General features: G+C 42.7%; 1 protein-coding gene across 2 annotated transcripts in view; it reads left to right on the forward strand.

The window, feature by feature from the left end:
* LOC124612244 (PAN2-PAN3 deadenylation complex subunit PAN3) overlaps positions 1–17,134 on the forward strand; it is a 112,688-nt gene that overhangs the window by 87,778 nt on the left and 7,776 nt on the right. For both annotated transcript variants that reach the window (XM_047140320.1, XM_047140319.1), the window contains exon 11: positions 5,142–5,304. In XM_047140320.1, the coding sequence (XP_046996276.1) occupies positions 5,142–5,304 (163 nt within the window). The remainder of the gene's footprint in view (positions 1–5,141; positions 5,305–17,134) is intronic.

Genomic DNA, 17,134 nt, shown 5'->3' on the forward strand with positions numbered 1-17,134 from the left:
AAGTTAAGGTCATAGTGTACAGGTGTGATGTGAAATCGTTTGTCCCACCACCTACGCTGGGCTTCAGATGTTTGTTTTGGGCACAAGTCATCCCACAGCATGGCAGGACCCAAAATGCAGCAACTGTGGATGATCACTCAATGAAGGTGCTGCTTGTTAATATCCACATTTGTTTGTCACCATCCTCCTTGCATTTACCAGTTTTCTCAGTTTTCAAGAAAGAAGATCCTGGTTTACAAATCTCTGGACCACCTGTCTTGTACTGAGATGCTGAATCGCAGAAAGGCACAATGAAAAGACTGTCAGAAAGTTAGCTTTTGGCCAACAAGACTTTTGTCAAAAGTTGACACCATACACAAGCGCACACACTCACGTAAGTTTTCAAGAAAGAAGATCCTGGTTTACAAATCTCTGGACCACCTGTCTTGTACTGAGATGCTGAATCGCAGAAAGGCACAATGAAAAGACTGTCAGAAAGTTAGCTTATGGCCAACAAGACTTTTGTCAAAAGTTGACACCATACACAAACGCACACACTCACGTAAATGCAATTCGCACACACTTGACCAAAGTCTCTGGCAGCTGGAGTCAGATGTCTGGCTCACCATACACATACGCACACTCTCGCGCAACGCCATACATCTGGCTTCTGCTGCCAGAGACTGTTGTCGTGTGTGTGAGTTGCATTTGCGAGAGTGTGTGCGTGTGCTTATGTTGTCTATTTCTGACAAAGGCCTTGACTGATAGCTAACATTCTAATAGTCTTTGTGTTGTGCCTTTCTGCAACTCAGCACCTCTACTATATGGTGAGTAGCAACTATCCTTTTCATTATTTTGTTGCATTCCATCCTGGATTTTGCATTGTTTGAGTTTGTCTTGTACCGAGGTACATCCTGTGGAAATTATTTTCAGTTATGTAAAAATCATGACCATCACCCCTCTGTACCTCATCCGTACCGAGTCAGATCTCTTAGCACCCTCTGCTCTCATGGTTCCTGCAGCACCTTCTTCGGGAACCACTAACCTGCACTCGACCAAAGGAGTGTTCTCCTTCTTTCGTGTCTACTGGTGACAAGGCTCTTTCTCTTGGGATCTCTCTCTTGAGCAACCTGCAGACCAGAGGCATGATGCCAAACAATGGCTGAAGGAGCCATGACCTCTTGGTCCCAGGACTTCTCGCTCTTCATTTGTCCATGTGCTCACTACAGATAGCCTCTTGAACAAATCTTACCCATCAGAGGTTAGAAAGGAAAAGAACGAGAAGAAGAAGAAGAAGAATTGGGACAAGACTCCTATGATGCCCCCTCCAGGTCCAGATTCCCCCACTCAGTTGGATTCTGAGTTGATGATTTTGGATGTGGTTCCATCCCCACTGGTGACAGGCAGTGATTATGTGGCATGACCAGTTCTCCTGGACCGTTTATACCTCTCTCAGCCACTACGGTCATTCGGTGGAATTGTGATCGGTATTGCTGTCATCTGCCAGAACTACAGCACCTTACTTCCTCTCTTCTGCAGTTTGCTTTGCTTTCCAAAATATGCCTTCATTGATGGCAATTCGCCAACACTTGGTGGTTATTGTACATTCTGTTGGAACCATACTGTCCCCAAGAGCCATCTGGAAGAATCAGTACATTGATTTACACTGTGTCTTCACAGGCCTATTAGCCTTTTAATATGTCTGCTTGTGTCTGTATATGTGTGGATGGATATGTGTGTGTGTGCGAGTGTATACCCGTCCTTTTTTCCCCCTAAGGAAAGTCTTTCCGCTCCCGGGATTGGAATGACTCCTTACCCTCTCCCTTAAAACCCACATCCTTTCGTCTTTCCCTCTCCTTCCCTCTTTCCTGATGAGGCAACAGTTTGTTGCGAAAGCTTGAATTTTGTGTGTATGTTTGTGTTTGTTTGTGTGTCTGTCGACCTGCCAGCACTTTCATTTGGTAAGTCACATCATATATATATATATATATATATATATATATATATATATATATATATATATATATATATATATATATATATATATATATATATATATATATATATAATGGTTATGTTGGGATGTCCTTTTCTGAAGGTATTTGTCTGGAGTGTAGCCTTGTAGTGAAATGTGGACAATGAACTTGAAAAAGGTGGGAATGTGTGTTTGAAATGTGGTGCTACAGTTGTGCATTGAAGATTAGATGGGTGAATCGAATAGTCAATGAGGAGCTACTGAATCAGATTGTAGAGAGAAGAAATTTATGGTGCAACCTTGTAAAAGGAGGGATTGGTTGATAAGACACATTCTGGGACCTCAAGCACTTATCAGTTTGGTCATGGAGGGAAGTATACAGGGTAAAAATGTTAGAGTAAGAACTAGGCTTGAATAAAGTAAGCAGATTCCAATGGATGTGTGTTGCAGTGGATGAAGAGGCTTTCAAGGGATAGACTAGTGTGGAGGACTGCATCAAACCAGTCTCTGGATTGAAAGCTACCACAACAAGCATATAAGCTTCATGTACCAGTGAGCTTAAATATTGCACTGATTATTTTTGCTTTTCCATGCAAGTGCAGCTCTATGTTTCACAATATGTATTTTTACTCTATTCCAATTTTTCTCATCCGTACAGAAGCATTTGGTTTATTTCCTTTTTATTTCTTCCTCTGTAATCGTTATTCCCCCCCCCCCCCCCCCCCCCCCAACTGTGTAGCATTGTAAATGTAGAAGTCCATCCATTTTGTCTTTACATATTTCCTCCATCTTTATGTCTGTAGTCCATATGTTACCTCATGGTATAAGGCGGAGGGTACTTATTGTAGGTTATAGATTCCCAGTGTCATGTTCTGTACATGAATAGTACTCAGGAAGAACAGCTGCCAGTAAGCCTTTGTATGAAAATACGATCTCAGAATTTTAACAGTAAAATTTTCTATGGTGAACACCACCTCTTTTGTAGTATTTGTTTTGATGAGATCTCCAATTTTGTGCTTACTGAAATTAACAAGTTAAAAAACTCACAGGTCGTCTTTGGATTCATTTCTGCTGCTTCTGTTAGTCTGATCCACTAATGGCTCAAAACTGATGAATACTATGTAATTATTGATTGAAATAGGATTTGCTAAGCTGCGTGCTTTCTTTGTGACTTGCATTTCTTTTAGTATTCTTCTAATGAATTTCAGAATGTCCTTTGCGTTTCATACAACTAGCCCTATATTGTTGCTTCTTTATAATGTTACACACATACTGCTTGTTATTTAACGGTTTGAAATATGGTTGATTGTAAATTGTGAAATAAGAGTACCGGATCTTTTGACCTGTGTACGAGCAATAAAGTAAAGTACATTTGTTTAAACAAGTTACGGGAGTGCAGCTGGGTGATGTCTCCAACAACGACAGATATTTCAATGGTTGAACGCCACTTTGTTTATGTAGAGGCTCAAGTACAAGCATTGACCGTCTGCAGGTCTTCCTACGTTTTCATACAGTAAATCATCTGGAAACAGGCCTGTGTCATTTATGTATACCACGTACAATATTCGTTTTATAACACTCTTTTGGGACATGCCTGTTGTTAGTTTCACATCTAACAATTTCTGCCAATTTTCTTCTTCTTCTTCCGTAGCGGTCAATCCAAGGATTGGTTTGCAACAGCTACGATGGCAGCTTGTCTCCATTCTGTGCGTCTTTCAGCTTTTCTCTTCATTTCTTTGTAGGTGTTACATCCCACATCTTTCACGATTTGATCCATGTACCTCAGTCGTGGTCTTCCTCTTGGTCTTTTTCCCTCGACATATCCCTCTATGATTGTGTTCAGGAGTCCTTTATGTCTTAATAGATGGCCTGTAAATTGCACTCTTCTTTTAACAATGAAACTCCAGAAGCTTCTCTTCTCACCTGCTCTTTCCAGAACCACTTCGTTTGTGACCTTGTCGATCCATTTTATTTTGAGCATGCGTCTATAGCACCACATTTCAAAAGAATTTAGCTTCTGGTCTTCCTCTGTCCCGAGAGTCCATGTTTCACACCCATAGCATGCCACACTCCACACACATGATTTCAAAAATCTTTTCCTGATTTCAAGGCTGATGCTCTTAGATGTTAATATGTTTTTCTTCTTGTTAAAAGCAGCCTTTGCTTGAGCTATTCTACCCTCACTTCTGCCTTGCTCCTTCCATCCCTGGTAATATTACTGCCCAGATAAGTAAATTTATCAACTTGTTCAAGCAGTTCATTGCCTACATGAACTTGGACTTTCACTTGATCTTCTTTGTCGCATGCCATTACTTTTGTTTTTGCTTTATTAATTCTCATATTATATTCTTCACCCATAACTTTATCCATTCTATTCAGTAGGACTACAAGATCTTCTTCACTTTCAGCCAGGACAGCTATATCATTGGCATATCTTATCATATCTATTCGTTGGCCATGAATTACTACACCTGTCTGTGAATTTTCCCTTACTTTTTTCAGCGCCTCTTCAATGTATACGTTAAAGATAACATTCTGATTCTGCCAATTAAGAATGATAAATTGTTTTCTCTCAGTTGGAAGCATTCTCTGCAGTCACAAAACTGGTCAAATATTCAATAATCAGAGGCTGAGGGAGCAGAGTTTGTGATGATCGCTCATTGTGAAAACTGTGTTGAGTCCTACATAGGAGATTTATTGTAATTGTATATTGTTTAGGGGCACTGTACTACTATCTGCTATGAACTGCAGCCTATTTTATACTGCCCCTTGTGTCCAGCCTATTCCCATTCCATGTAAAGTGCCCTTGGTTTTGAGGAGACGAAGCAGAGTACTGAACTAGAACAATTGTAACACTTATTTATATTTTCTTCTTCTTCTTCTTCTTCTTCTTCTACTACTACTACTACTACTGCTGCTAGCTTCCTAGGTCAGGTTTGTAAATCAGGGACCTCCATTGTTTTTGTCTGTTGTTTTCTGTGCTAAATAAATTGTAGCGTACTCTCCCCTTTAAGTTTGTAACTGAAAGAACTGTCTGTAAACTTTAGTTATTATATATTTGTAATATATTGTAATTTTTTAGAGGCCTGAACTTGAAAAAATTTTGACTTTACAGGAAAATATTGTATTACAATTAGTATATTTTGTTGAATGTAGCTAACAAAACATTTCCTTCTTGTTCTTTAAGGCTTAATATGGATCCCACTTGGGCTGAAACAGGGGATCGTTACATGCTGAAGCTTTTCCGTGATTACTTATACCACCAAGTAACTGAAGATGGACGTCCATGGATAGACATGGCCCATGTTGTCCATTGTCTCAATAAATTGGATGCTGGAGTCCATGACAAGGTGAGTTTAAAAATAAGTGTGGAACAATAATGGGAGCTAACAAGAAAAGTGCCCCAGCTAAAACTGAATAAAATGACTTTAAAGTATGGAGATCTGTCTCTCCTACGGCCCACAGTTGTTATTTATCTGCATCAGTTCTTGAACATTACCAAATCTGGAGACTACAGAAGCACAGGTCCCTGAAGAAACAGTGCTGTGAAACAGACAGTTATGACCAACATTTGCAGTCATATTTCTCAAAACAGAAGTTGCAGTGTTGTTATACAGTTTCCTCTTATTAGACAAAAAAATTGAAAATGAGGAGTTTCAGTGAAATGATTATAATGCCTTGCAATGGGACAATAAGCACACTTGATAGTGGGTAAGATGTGGACATTCCACATCATTTTTTAAGTATCCACACTGCAGTAGTCTTGCATCAAAAGCCATGGTGATCACATTATCAACTTTACAACAGGTATATCCATTTTGTGACCAGCTCTTTACCACACATACGTTAAAGTAGCTATTTATATTGCTGCATAAAGTTGGTGGTAGAGAAGAGTGAAGACTGACGATTAAATATCAGTCATGTAACATGACCTGTAGTTTATCAGTTCTTGTACAGATCCAACACAGTGGCTGGCAGGCAGCGTACACTATGTAAAAAACAAAAATGTATCCATATACTGACAGTATACAGTGTGTCTGAGAAGTCCCCGTACACCCTAGTTGAAAATAGTATACTGTTTGTTGAAGTTCTTATGTATAGCAGGTATGAATTCTTACATATAACAAGTATGCATCCAGAAGATAAATGCATCCACCATTATGCCTTGTACACAGAGGCCTGTGTGTTTCCTTGTCATCATTGACTCTGTGCAGAACAGTTCATGAGCTATGCCCTAAAGGGCTTCCTCAGCACTTTCGTACAATTCTTCTTTAATCTTATACTTTCACTGAGCCACATGGGATTTGATTATTGCCTGTAATGAATTGTCTGCCGTGCTAAGGTCCCGGGAGGTATCGTGATGACACCCCAGCTCATATCATAACATAAGGTGGAGTGCTGGCCTCGACAGCCAGAGAAAGTTGTCATATGTGTGTTCGAGATGCCTTTTGGTACGCGCACACGTGTGTGTGACAGTCTTCTTGTCATGCCTATCTGTGACTGTACATCTCTACTGCAGAGTAAGTAGCAATTCATCCTTCTCATAATGTTGTCTTTATTCCATCTTGGATTTTCCATTGTTTTGCTTACATTTTCAATTTTTTTTAAATGTAGTCTTTCTTTGTTGACTGCAATACTTGAATTTCAAGTGCCCAGGTAGTGGAGTGTCAGGGGCACGTTCCCATGTATATTTTCTTAAGGGGTATTGTGACTTCTCGGAGACCCTTTATTGTTATCTTTGGTGGCAATATCTTTAACGTAATATCGTTGTTTGGTAAACATTCTTCAGTCAGCTGTTGTATCTGTGTCCTGAAAGTAAAAGTAGGAGCCATGTCTCACCGACATGTTCTTCAGGGACTGATTGTAAAAAGCTTTCCACATCATCTGTGAAGAAATGCACGCACACTTGAAAGCTGTGCATACTAGCAAAGTGTTGTCATCCATGAGTGTGTGTTGCGAAAGAGCATTACTGTGAACTTGTGGTAGAACCTGGGATGTGCGGCTTCCTATTTAAACCCTGCTGCATTATGCTTGCACTCAGCTGTCGTGTTATTGCTGTTTGCATACATTTGCCTTGTCTTATTGTGTTCAGTGTATGATATGATGAATGACGTACATGCCACAGTCTAATAAAGTTGTTCTAACATTCTTGGTTGTGTCAAGTGTCCAAGTTACAACATGAGTGACAATGGTGTGGGTTTGATCTCCGCATAGTTTTCAGTCTATGGTTGGTCCTCCATTGCGTATACAATGTCTGATGGTGCTACGGATGATTTTTTATGGTGGCTGGTTGATCAGCAAGAGGTTATTACTGCATTTACAGCATCTCAGTCAGCAGCAGGGGGTGTTCGCCACAGTACAACACAATCAAACCCTGGTATTGCAAATGCTTAAATGCTTGTCTCTGTTTTGGCCAGTTAGGTCCCTCTCAATATACATCGCCTGCTATGTCACCCCTTGCACTTCCAGTTTTGCCTGTCGCTGCCCCGGTCATTTATCCCTGCCATTTCCAGCTTATGATGAGTCTGTTGAAGAATGGGAAGCTACGAAAAATGGTTGCAGCAGCATCGTCATGCTTTTGGATTGACTGATTTTACCTTATGCCATGCTTTTTTTTGTCTTCATTATTGACTTGCGTGTATCAACTCCTTTGCCATCTGGCCCCCAGCAGGATTCGTCTTCACTCTCTTTTGATAACAAGTGCGACCTTCATTTGTCACTTCCTCACTAATGTACATAAGGAGTTGTATGCCAACCAAGTGGTTCGTGTGCAATCATTCAGTTTGCCCTGATTGTGAGATTCATGAGTGGGCCCCTTAGTCTGAAAATCCCTCCATCTGAGACATTCTGACCATTGCTCAATTGTGTGAGGTTTTGATGGCTGCAGGTACTCAAATTGAATTGTGGTGCAAGGTTGCAGAAGTTTAACCTGCTTGCCTCCCACTGTTTGTTGGCTAATTCACTGGGGGGGGGGGGGGGGGGGGGGGCGACATGGTGGCAGCGGTCTGCACGCAAGCAAAATGTTGCAGCAGCTGGCCCACCTCACTGCAGCAACCAAGGCCACAGCAGCAGCAGCAGCACAGCAAGCGTGGTAATGAACAACAATGCAAGTTTTCAATGCTTCCATCTTGTCCGTTGTGTTTTGTCACCCATGATAGGCTGTATTGTCCTAAGCAGTGCTCCATTTGCTGCCAGTGCAACAAAACAGGCCACATTGCTCCTGTTTGCAATGCAAAATTCCAACTGTCTGTTGCAGATGATGGCATGAATTTCAGTTATGTATCGGACGTGCCTGTTGCATCCAATGATCTTTTTACTGATGTCAAGATTTATCAGAAGGTTTTGCACAAGCAAGTCGACATTGGTGCTGCCGTATCACTACGCAACTTGCAAACGTACATGGACTTTAGTGCCAGTGTTACATACATTAGTCAGCTACCATAAACAAAGCATTCTGACCTTAGGTAGTGTCTCGGTCCAGTCACATATAAATCTGTGGTTCGTCCACTGGCTTTTCTGGTCTTGTTTTCTGCAGGTTTGGTTGTGCCAATAATTTCAAAGCCCATATCCCCATGAAACCTCCGGCCAGACCCCATTTCTTCCAGGTTTGCCTGGTGTCAATGGTGCTCTCTCACCGAGTCAAGGCAGAGCTCAAGGCACAGGCAGAGGCAGAGCCTCTGGGGCCATCCAACAAATCACACCCGTGGAATGGGCTACTCCCTTAATCATTGTGAAGAAGCTATCAGGACAGTTACATCTGTGCAGCGATTTCAAAGTTTTTGTCAATCCACAGTCTATGATTGACACGTATCCGTCGCCACACTCTGACGAACTTTTTGCTAGGCTCACTGGTGGTCAATATTTTTCCAAGATCGACCTCTCTGATGCAGATCTCCAGTTTCCCATTGATGCTGTCTCTCAACAGCTCGTGATTGTTTACATGCCTTTTGGATTGTATCAGTACTTGCAATTACCATTTGGCATAGCCACTGCCTTGGCAATTTTCCAGCAGTTTCTTGAACAACTCGTGAGGTCTGTGCCAACTATCTTGAATATGTTGTGGTCTCTAGCTCCTCCAGTGCTGAACATCTCGACAACGTGTGTGTGCCTTTTGTTGTTTTTCTTGGGTTCAAGCTTTCTGGTGCTGGTATCAAACCCCTTGGTCAGAATGTCTCTGCTGTTGTGGCTCTTCCGCATCCTACACGAGTCAAAGAACTCCTTTTTTTTTTTCTTCTCTCCTGTAAGATTGCTTATTATCACAAGTTTTTTCCGGGGACGGCGTCAGTTGCCCAACTGTTACATGCCTTGCTGCATAAGGGAACGTCTCTCCACTGGTTGCAGGTGTGCGAAACAGAGTTTTCCAAACTGAAGTCTGTCTCACAATCTGCTCCTTGTCTCGTAACATACCAACTGGGTCAACAACCATCTTTTGGTCCAGACCCAGTTTTTGATTGGGAGGAGTTAGTCTGTTTCCACATTGATGAATGCATTCATCAGACAATTGATGGTTTTCTAATCTGGTGCTCAGGTCGTGCAGGCTAATGTTACTGATCCGATTTTACAGAATGTGACACATTGCGTACAACATGGCTGGTGAGAGGTGCCTCCACTGCGGGTGTGGGCATCCAGCCGCCTCCATAACTACTGTGTGTCTTGACATTGTTTCTCTGTCATTGATGATGTTCTGCTCCTTGATTTGGACTATTCAGCTCCTCGCATAGTGGTTCCCTTGGCTTTCAATTCAGAGATCATTCAATTGCTACATGCTGATCAGTGGGGGTGTCACACACAAAGGTTTTAGCCTGCCGTCATGTTTTTTTGGCCTGGTTTGGATGGTGACATCACTAGTCATGTTACAGCATGTTCTCAATGTGCATCACCGCAAGCTGCCCCGCAGGTGGTGATCTCCTCGTGGCCGCAGCCTTCACAGGCCTGGGACCGTTGCCACATCAATTTCGTTGGCTCTTTCCTGAATATGTACTGCCTGATACTTATTGAAGCATTCTCTCAGTTCCTATGTGTTGTATGTTACCCATCAACTTTGGCCTCTGGCACCGTGGCAGCCCCCTCAAAATTTTTTTCCATAGGACAACTTCCGGCAATGTTGGGCTCCAATAACAGCCCTCAGTTTGTGTCACAGGAGTTTGCCTGCTTTGCATCACCCGCAGGATTCACCACATTTTTGCCCCGCCCTTACACCTGCAGTCCAACAGTGAGGCTGAAAGGTTATTTAGAACATTCAGAACGCAAATAAAAAAGTGAAAAACTCGGTCCTTGTCTGATGTTGCCTTGGATCAGTTTCTGTCTTCCTATCAGTTCACGCCATTCGACAACAACAGACCCCTTGAACTGCTCCACAGGCATCAACCCCAGATGCTCCTGCCTGTCCTGCAGCCCATGTCAGGGACACCAACCCGTGCAGCCGTCGTCCCATTTCCGGCCTGCCCAAACTGAATTCCCGCTGTCATCCCCCGATGCCATGGTGACAGTCTCATATCTGAATGGAGGAGGGCTTCAGTGCACATCATTACGATCAGTCGCACATGCACGTGGATGACCAAACAACCCAGGCTGGGACACCGATGTCACCACACCAGTCTGTGTTACTCGATGGATCCCCTGATGCGACTGGATCCCTGCCACAACATACGAGGGGACACCTGGCACAGCTTTTTCAATAATGCTACCAATAATGATTCAGCTGCTATTCATACTGGAGCTGTCTCCTCCGCCTCGGATGCGACCTGTGGGGGCACCACCACCACCACCACCACCAGCAGGCTCTGGACCTGATGTGGACATGGAGCTTGTGCTGACGTGACCCATCTTACTGTATGGTTTGACTCAAGAAGGCGGACTGTGATGCTGCCTGTGCTCCAAGTACTTCCGACCATATTTCCCAGTATCAGCACGTCATCTCAGTCAGAACCTCGCAGAGGAAGACTCCATGGGCACCTTGTGAATCCGAGCATTACCTCAAGAGTAGACGAATGAAGTAATGTGCATACACTTGAAAGCCGAGCGCATGAGCAGTGTGTTGTCATACACAAAAGTGGGCCGCAAAAGATTAACACTGTAAACTTCCGACAGAGCCCGAGACAGGCGAGTGCCTATTTAAACCCTGCCGCACTAAACTCACATTCAGTTATCATGTTATTACTGTTTGCATACACTTGCTGGATCTTATTATTGTGTTCAGCTTGTATTATGGTGATTAGTGCACATGCCACGGTCTAATAAAGTTGTTCTAACATTCTTGGTTATGTGTCCACATACAACAATCTGTTTCTCTAATTTTTATCACTTCAACGTGGTTGTTAGCTACTTTCTGTGCACGTTGTCAACCTGTGTTTCCTGCGAACGAATGTAAACCTTGTTCGCTAACCTCCTTCCTGGATGTACCTTCATTTTTAATGAATATGTTAATATCTGCCACAGCTGTTTCTACATAAAAATGTGGTCTTCCTCAGTCTTGCTGCGAGTCATGCCTATTGTGTTACTCATACCAAAAACGTTATATTCTTCACTGAAATGCGAAGATGATGGAAGTTGTCCAGAGCAACTATGCTGTCACACACCTTTACGATTTTTACCCTCCACAATCCCTTCCAGTACTAAATTGGTGATCCTCTGATGCCTCGGAATGTGTCCTATCAACCGGTCCCTTCTTTTAGTCAGGTTGTGCCACAATTTCCTCTTCTCCCCAATACTATTCAGTACCTCCTCATTAATTATGTGATCTACCCGTCTAATCTTCAGCATTCTTCTCTAGCCCCACATTTCGAAAGCTTCTATCCTCTTCTTGTCTAAACTGATTATTGTCCAAGTTTCACTTCCATACATGGCTACACTCCTTACAAATACTTTCAGATACGACTTCCTGACACTTAAATCAATACTAAAAGTTAACAAATTTCTCTTCTTCAGAAACGCTTTCCTTGCCATAGCCAGTCTACATTTTATGTCCTCCCTACTTTGACCATCATCAGTTATTTTGCTCCCCAAATAGCAAAACTCATCTACTACCATATGTGTCTCATTTCGTAATCATATTTCCTCCGCATCACCAGGCTTCATTCGACTACATTCCAGTATCCTTCTTTTGATTTTATTGATGTTCATCTTATATCCACCTTTCAAGACACCGTCCATTCTGTTCAACTGCTCTTCCAGGTCCTTTGCTGTCTCTGACAGAATTACAATGTCATTGGCAAACCTCAATGTTTTTATTTCTTCCCTGTGGTTTTTAATTCCTACTCCAAATTTTTGTTTTGTTTCCTTTACGGCTTGCTCAATATACAGATTGAATAACATAGAGGATAGACTACAACCCTGCCTCACTCCCTTCTCAACCACTGCTTCCCTTTCATGCCCATCTACTCTTATAACTGCCATCTGATTGTAAATTGCCTTTCGCTCCCTGTATTTTACCACTGCCACCTTTAGAATTTGAAAGAGAGTATTCCAGTCAACATTGTCAACAGCTTTCTTCAAGTCTACAATTGCCTTTCCTTAATCTGTCTTCTAAGGTAAGTCGTAGGGTCAATATTGCCTCGCGTGTTCCAACATTTCTACGGAATTCAAACTCATCTTCCCCAAGTTTGGCTTCTACCAGTTCTTCCATTCATCTGTAAAGAATTTGTGTTAGTATTTTGCATCTATGACTTATTGAACTGATAGTTCGATAATTTTCATACCTGTCGGCACCTGATTTCTTTGGGATCGGAATTATTATATTCTTCTTGAAATCTGAGGGTATTTAACCTGTCTCATATATCTTGCTCACCATGACACTTTTGTCATGGCTGTCCCTCCCAAGGCTATCAGTAGCTCTAATGGAATGTTGTCTATTCCTGAGGTCTTTTTTTGACATAGGTCTTTCAGTGCTCTGTCAAATTCTTCACGCAGTATCATATCTCCCATCTCATCTTCAACTATGTCCTCTTCCATTTCTATAATATTGCCCCGAGGACATCACTCTTATATAGACCTTTTATACAAGGGGGACCCAAAAGTAACCGGAATCGTAATGCTGCACATCGTGTACTTGTAGTAGCAGGTTGCGCCGCCAGATGGTTGTAGTAGGAGCTCTGCTGAGTCATTCTGCCACGCAGCGTCACCCAACAATGATAAGTGTGGTTTCCTTGGCAGTTCTTTGAGTGTGCGTACAGTGCAGACGTGACACAAGGAAATGGCTAGTTCTTATGAACACTGTGCGGCAGTGAAGATTTGTTTCTTGTTCAGCAAGAACGCAGCAGAAACTGTTGTGATGATTCCGACAGCCTACAAAGACCATGCTCTTAGTAAAGCGCAAGGGTACGAATGGTTTTCTTGGTTTAAAAAGGGAGAACTGGTGGTTGAAGATCAGCCCCGTTCCAGTCGACCTTCAACTGCTCGAAGTGAAGACAACATCGACAAAATCCGTGATCTCATCAGTGAAGATCGCTGCAGAACAATCGACCAACTCAAGAACTTGTCCGAGTTGTCCTGGAGCTCAATTCAGCGCATCTTTACCATCGATTTGGGGATGCAAAGAGTGGCAGCAAAATTCGTGCCGAAGCTTCTTACCCGAGATCAAAGGGATCGTCGCGTTCAAGCCTGTCTCGAAATGAAGGACGTGTTCAAAGATGATCCACATTTTTTCAACAAAATCATTACAGTTGGTGAGTCATGGTGCTATGGGTACGATCCAGAAAGTAAACAACAGTCATCACAATGGAAGTCACCTGACTCACCTCGACCAAAAAAAGCTCGACAAGTGAAATTGAATGTGTAAACGATGTTGATCTGTTTTTTTGACATCAAAGGGATCGTACACTCTGAATTTGCCCCTGAAAACCAGACAGTAAACCAACAATTCTATTTGGAGGCTATGAAACGGCTTCGCAGAAGTTTTTCGCGAAAACCTCCGGCTTTGTGGGATTCTGGCATGTGGTTCCTGCATCACGACAACGCTCCCGCCCACACGGCTCGCTGTGTTCGCCAGTTTTTGGCCTCAACGAAGACAACTACCTTGACCCACATGCCCTATTCACCGAATTTAGCACCCTCGGACTTCTTCCTATTCCCGAGGATGAAAAGAGACTTGAGAGGGAAGCGTTTTGTGAATGTGGAAGACGTAAAATGCTATGTCATGAAAGTGATAGCAGGCGTCAAAGAGGACGTATTTAAAAGGTGCTTCGAACACTGGAATGGACGTTTGGACAAGTGTATTAAAGCTAATGGAGAGTACTTTGAAGGAGATTAAGGTTGTATTTGAAAACAATAAAGTATATGCTTTCTAGAAAGAAATTCCAGTTAATCTTAGGTCCCCCCTCGTGTACTCCATCCATGTTTCAGCTTTCCCATCTTTGCTTAGGACTGGTTTTCCATCTGAGCTTTTGATATTCGTACAGGTGGTTGTCTTTTCTCCAAAGGTCTCTTTAATTTTTCTGTAGGCAGTATCTATCTTACCCCTAGTGATAATATGCCTGTACCTCCTTACAACTGTCCTCTATCCATCCTTGCTTACCCATTTTGTACTCCTTGTCAGTCTCGTTTTTGAGACGTTTGTATTCCTTTTTGCTTGCTTAATTTACTGCATTTTTATATTTTCTCCTTTCATCAATTAAATTCAATATCTCTCCTGTTACCCAAGGATTTTTGCTGGCCCTCATCTTTTTACCTACTTGATTCTCTGCGACCTTCACTATTTCATCTCTCAAAGCTACCCATTCTTCTTCTACTGTGTTTCTTTCTGCTGTATTTGTCAATCGTTCCCTAATGCTCTCTCTGAAACGCTCTACAACCTCTGGTTCTTTCAGTTTATCCAGGTCCCATCTCCTTAAATTACTACATTTTTGCAGTTTCTTCAATTTCGCTCTACGGTTCATAACCAATAAATAGTGGTCAGAGTCCACATCTTCCCCTGGAAATGTCTTACAATTTAAAACCTGGTTCCTAGATTTCTGTCTTACCATTATATAATCTGTCTGAAATCTTCGAGTGTCTCCAGGCCTCCTCCACGTATATAACCTTCTTTCATGATTCTTGAACCAAGTGTTACCTATGCGAATAAAATCTGCAGCAGTTGTAATTTTGAAGTTCCTTTATTTGAATAAAGGCATGTACACTACCCGGGTTTCAGGACACTAATCTCATCTTCAGGTGCTACTTAATTGTGGATGACAAGTCATGTAGAAAAATTACCATATGTATCCAGCAATATGAGAGAGACTGTGCAGGTAAAGCATGAAAAATGTGGGGTCATCCAGTAAGACCTGAGGCAAAAACGGCCTAACCGAAAAAACAGGACTAAATCTATAAACATATAATAGGTCATCAGATTATATTTTTCCATCTGAGTGTGCATGCTTATGGATTTAGTTCTGTTTTGTCTGTTACGCCCTATTCGTCTAGAGTCTTACTGGATGCCCCCACATTTCTCATGTCTCCTCACACATGTTCTCTCATACTACTATTGAATTTGTCAGTTTTGGTACGTGACTTGTGCAGTAGTGTCGTAGACAATTAAATAGCACCTGAAGATGGGATTAGTGTCCTGAAACCCTTATAATGTACATGCCTTTATCCAAATAAAGGAACTCTGAAATTTCAGTTGCAGTGGTTTTTATTCTGTATGAACAATCCAAATAACAGTTATGGATGTCCCACTAAGAATAAATTAGTTGTCTTGTTCCACTGGTTCTTTACCACGATATCGGATAGTGAAGTAACGTCTGATCAGGATCTAGGACTTCCTATTATCCAGTCTTACTCACCTATGTATTTCTGTACACTTTCCAACCCCTTCTTGTCAAATTTTGTTTCTCAAAGTACTGTAGTTACAATTGGAAATTAATAGTGCAAGTCCAAGAGCCAGTTGTGAAATTAGTACGATGCTTCTGATAAACAGTGTACTATATGTTGTACTCTTGTTGACAGTAGCATGCAGGACAAAAGTACTTCATCATTCAGAACATCACAAGTGTACTGAAAAAGCCGAAATCCACAGTCTGTGTCATTTAACAGATTACAATAGTGTGACTGTATAATAAGTTGTATCTTGCCCCCATGACGTCATTGGCATTGTCACAGTGACTGTTACTATATTGCTCACACCATATCTCCAGTCCACACATGACCACTGACCCCGATAGGTAGAGCCAGACTGGGAGCAGCAGGGTATTACGAGAGAGGCATCCAGGTGGGGGTAAGAGGAGGCTAGGGCAGGGAGGGGGAAGGGTAGCAGGTTAGGGGGTGGGGATGGTAAAGTGCTGCTACAAGCGTGCAGGGAAGAGGTGATGTGTGAGGCAGCCAGGTGCATTCGGAATGTTAGACAGAGGGCGGGGCGGGGGGAGGGAGGTCGGGGGGCTTAGCAGGAAAGGAGAGAAGTAAAAGACTAGGTGCTTTGGTGGAATGAGTGCTGTGTTGTGGAGGAATGGGAAAGGGGAACGGGGTTGGATGGGTAAGGACAATGACTAACAAAGGTTGAGGCTAGGAGGGTTACGGGAATGTAGGATATATTGCAGGGGGTGTTTCCACCTGCGCAGTTCAGAAAAGCTGGTGTTGGTGGGAAGAATACAGATGGCACAGGCTGTGAAGCAGCACTGAAGTGAAGGACATCCTGTTGTGTGACGTACTCAGCAGGAGGGTGGTCCAGTTGATTCTTGGCCACATTTGTCAGTGGCCAATCATGCTGTCATGCTGGCAAACAGGTTGTTGGGTGTTATGTCCTCGTAGAATGCAGCACAGTGGTTGCAGCTTAGCTTGTAGATCACATGGCTGGTTTCGCAGGTAGCCCTGCCTTTGATGGAATAGGTGATATTTGTGACAGGACTCTGGAGTAGATGGTGGTGGAAGGATGTATGGGACAGGTCTTGCATCTAGGTCTTGTTACAGGGATATGGGCTGTGAGGTAAGGGGCTGGAAGCAGGGGTTGTGTAAGGATGATGAGGATATTGTGTACACTTGGTGGGCAGCAGAATACAATTGGTGGAGGAGTGGTAAGGATGGTGGGTAGGGAATTTCCTATTTCAGGGTATGGCGAGAGGCACTCGAAACCCTGGTGGAGAATGTAATTCAGTTGCTCCAGTCCTGGGTAGTACCGAGTCACAAGGGGAAAGCTCCTCTGTGGTCCGGCGGTGGGACTTTGGGAGGTGTTCGGTGACTGGAAAGATAAGATGTGGGAGATTTGTTTTT

Source organism: Schistocerca americana, chromosome 4 (assembly GCF_021461395.2).
Source record: "Schistocerca americana isolate TAMUIC-IGC-003095 chromosome 4, iqSchAmer2.1, whole genome shotgun sequence".
Lineage (NCBI taxonomy): Eukaryota > Metazoa > Arthropoda > Insecta > Orthoptera > Acrididae > Schistocerca > Schistocerca americana.